Source organism: Coregonus lavaretus (assembly GCF_964263955.1).
Source record: "Coregonus lavaretus genome assembly, chromosome: 27".
In the NCBI taxonomy this organism is placed as follows: domain Eukaryota; kingdom Metazoa; phylum Chordata; class Actinopteri; order Salmoniformes; family Salmonidae; genus Coregonus; species Coregonus lavaretus.
In genome coordinates, this window is record NC_140014.1 from 16,924,137 (window position 1) to 16,927,769 (window position 3,633).

At 41.2% G+C, this 3,633-nt stretch overlaps 1 protein-coding gene across 1 annotated transcript; it reads left to right on the forward strand.

The window, feature by feature from the left end:
* Positions 1 to 1,789: 1,789 nt before the first annotated feature.
* Positions 1,790 to 3,239, forward strand: LOC311102340 (homeobox protein Nkx-2.4-like; the record flags this gene model as incomplete). Its single annotated transcript, XM_084143647.1, has 2 exons — positions 1,790 to 2,159; positions 2,593 to 3,239. The coding sequence occupies 2 exons, from the start codon at positions 1,790 to 1,792 to the stop codon at positions 3,237 to 3,239; spliced, it is 1,017 nt and encodes a 338-aa protein (XP_083999773.1).
* Positions 3,240 to 3,633: the final 394 nt, after the last annotated feature.

Below are 3,633 nucleotides of genomic sequence, written 5' to 3' on the forward strand. Positions count from 1 at the left end.
CCACCTGAGAGTTAACCCATAATAATGCATGACGAATTACAAGAATTTATCACCAATAAAGAAAGCCCCATTAGTAAATAATGTAGACGTCAATAGCGCCTATGTTTAAGTATTTCAGCTTTGCTTGGAAACGGATAGGCCTAGCTTTATGAGTGCAATAACTATACAGGTAACTATAGCTCCAGTTATAACAAAAGCCTAATGATTACAAAAAAATATGTCAGTAAGTTAAAATCATCACAACAATCATCACCACCATCTTTATCTTCTTCATCATAACAATACTTTCCCATTGTCTCTTGAATCACTGATTCAAAGTTTTAGTTACGGTCAAATATTTTCTACAAACTCAAACAAAGGTCAGGCCACTGCAGTTGATGAAGTGTAAAATAAATATAGGAAACATGATGAACTATTTTCAGTGTAATAATAATAATAGGCTGATAATAATAATGATAATAATAAAAAAAATCTAAAGTTGTGTTTTGCCTTCAGCAAGCACACCTAATAATAATAATAATAGCCTAGTAATGCCACAGTTACATTTCATGACTAATTGTTTTGTCGATTCAAAAGCCCTTTTCTTGTTCGCCTTATCTAATGTTTCTGCCTCTGGCGCCTGTGAGTTTGCCCGAGGATTAAGATGCCAGGTTAAGCAGTGGGCTTATACTCACATCGACAAACATATCCAAGTGTCCACAATGCCCCAGCAGGTTGATTAAAGTTTAATCAGGTGGTTGAGTGTCGGAATAAGGATGTTGTTGCATATCATCAGTTATCATCATGTGAATTCCCATGAATTCCAATGAAACATTATCCAATTATGATAATATTTCAAAAGAAAAGCATAAGCAGAAATACTTGTGATTTCAGAATGTAAGTCCAGTAATTTACTTTTTATCAATACTTTATTTGATATCTGTCAACTTGAAATGCACAAAAACTTACTGATTACTGTTTACTTTTTGCACTCTGCCAAGCCATATTTTGTCCATTCGAGTAAAGTAAAACAACTTTGTCAAACCTATTGTCTGAAAACATATGGAAACAATATGTAGCCTATTCACGGGTAGATCTTCAAGTATTTCTAATATTATATTTACCTAATGTCAATATGCTGTTTGGAAATAACTGAAAGCAATATACTCACAAGTTAGGATCCCTATCCTAATTTTTCCCTCTGTTACTTTGAGATAATTTGAAAGTGCCCCTCTTTGGTGGAACAAAATGATGCTTAAGACGCATAAATTAGCTGGTCATACAATTGAGGAGAACCATTGTACCTCTTTGGCGATGCTCGGTGGCGCTTATGTCTGGCCAAAGTGCTCTCGAAGTTTCCAGAAAGTATGGAGTTCCCTATTGACGCAGAAAATTACACGTACCCTTTTATCATGCGCTCAGCTCTTTATTATAGTAAGACCTGTGAACAAATAACAATGTCTCATCCAATACATATGTAGATATATTAGAAAAAGAAATACAAACATTTTACTTAGCATAATGTTCACCTTAATACGAAACTAACCACATTTCCTCAATTATCTTCCTAAAATGTCAATGACTATTGTTTGCTCGTTTAGGACGTTGCTCCGCCCCCTATGTTTGTCGTAAACCTGGCTCCTGGCTACAATAAACCCGAGCTAAGAGCGCCCTGGGCTCGCCTCCTTCTCCAAGGCGATCAATCGGATCTCAGGCGTACTACAAGCACTCTCTTACGTAGCCATCCACAAGGAGAGAGCTACATCAACACGGTTGATTTGCTCAACAAAATCTACCTGCTTTCTGAACCATGTCGCTGAGCCCAAAGCATACAACGCCTTTCTCAGTGACTGATATTTTGAGTCCTATCGAGGAGACCTACAAGAAGTTTAGTGGCATGGACGGCGCAGGGAACCTAACCTCTCCACTGGGAGCTTACCGACAGCCTCAGGTTTCCCAGACTGGCATGCAACAGCACTCCATGGGACACAACGCTACCGTGGCGACCACCTACCACATGCCACACACTGTCTCCCAGTTCTCGCACAGTGCCATGGGGGGATACTGCAATGGGAGCATTGGCAACATGGGAGACCTTCCGTCGTACCAGGAAACCATGAGAAATAGCGCAGCAGCAACAGGGTGGTATGGCGCGAACACGGATCCAAGATATTCAACAAGTAAGTCGTTTTTATTTTATTTTGATTTGTTGTTATTGTTTTGTGAATTGTTTTATTTCACTGTCAGCACTTCTCATACAAACTTTTAACGAAATGCGGACAACACTCACCATCATTGAGTAGTCTGACATTACATCATTTTCGAATATGGAAATGTTATTGAACAAAAAGTGAATTGTTGTTATTATTATTATTATTATTATTATTATTATTATTATTATTATCATTATCATTATTATTATTATTATTGCAATTAAATAAACTTGATAGATAAAGCTGCATAGTAAGATACATTTGGACAATTACGCACGGGATACAGACCATGGCCAAACTACTTCAGGCCATCAAAACGATACATTTGCATTGCTAAATATTGAATGTGCGTATATGTATGTATATTTTTAAGTTTCTAGATTCATGGGACCTTCCACAGGTATGAACATGACTGGAATGGGGACCCTGACAGGCATGGGGGACGCCTCCAGGTCCATGCCACCCCTGCACGCAGCGCCCAGGAGGAAACGACGGGTACTCTTCTCCCAGGCTCAGGTGTATGAGCTGGAGAGGAGATTTAAACAACAAAAATACCTCTCGGCGCCAGAGCGGGAACACCTGGCCAGTATGATCCACCTGACACCGACCCAGGTCAAGATCTGGTTCCAGAACCACAGATACAAGATGAAGCGGCAGGCCAAGGACAAAGCGGCGCAGCAACTGCAGCAGGAAAGCAACCTGTGTCAGCAACAACAGTCTCCGAGGCGCGTGGTCGTGCCTGTTCTGGTGAAGGACGGTAAACCGTGTCAGAACGGCTCCAACACGCCAACGCCGAACCAGCAGCAGGTACAGCAGCAACAACAGCAACATAACGGCTCTGGGGTGCTCCAGGCTTCCAGTAATGGCATCAATCAACATCAAAACCAGCAGGTCCACTCCTTAGTTCAGGCCCAAGACCTGGAGGAGATATCACCTAGCCCTCCTTCACTCCACAGCCAGATCAACATGGCGCAGATAGACACTTCTGCTATAGACTACACCAATAACATGGTCAGCTCCAACCTCCTCTACGGCAGAACGTGGTAGGACCTGCTGTCCTTTTACATTTTTATATTTTAACCTGTGGATATTTTAACCTGCGGATGAGCTTAAGAGAAAACGAGACATGTATCATGTTGATATACACAACTGTGCGAAAATGGAGCCCTTGGGTGGCTGAGATGACAACACGCTCAGGCGCATCAGCTGGTCAGGGCACATTTTCTTGACATTTCTAAGAGGGAGACTATTTTTGAACATTACACGAAATGGCTGCCCTTGAAACAGATTGTGTCGTTTAGGGACCTTTTATAATCAATGTGATGGACTTCCTCATGATGTTAACGTAGGTGGGGTCTGGAGGGAAAAGGGAGAGATATAGGTGGGATCAGGTATGAACTCTCAAGGTACTAAGCCACCCCTCATTTGCGGTGATAACCTT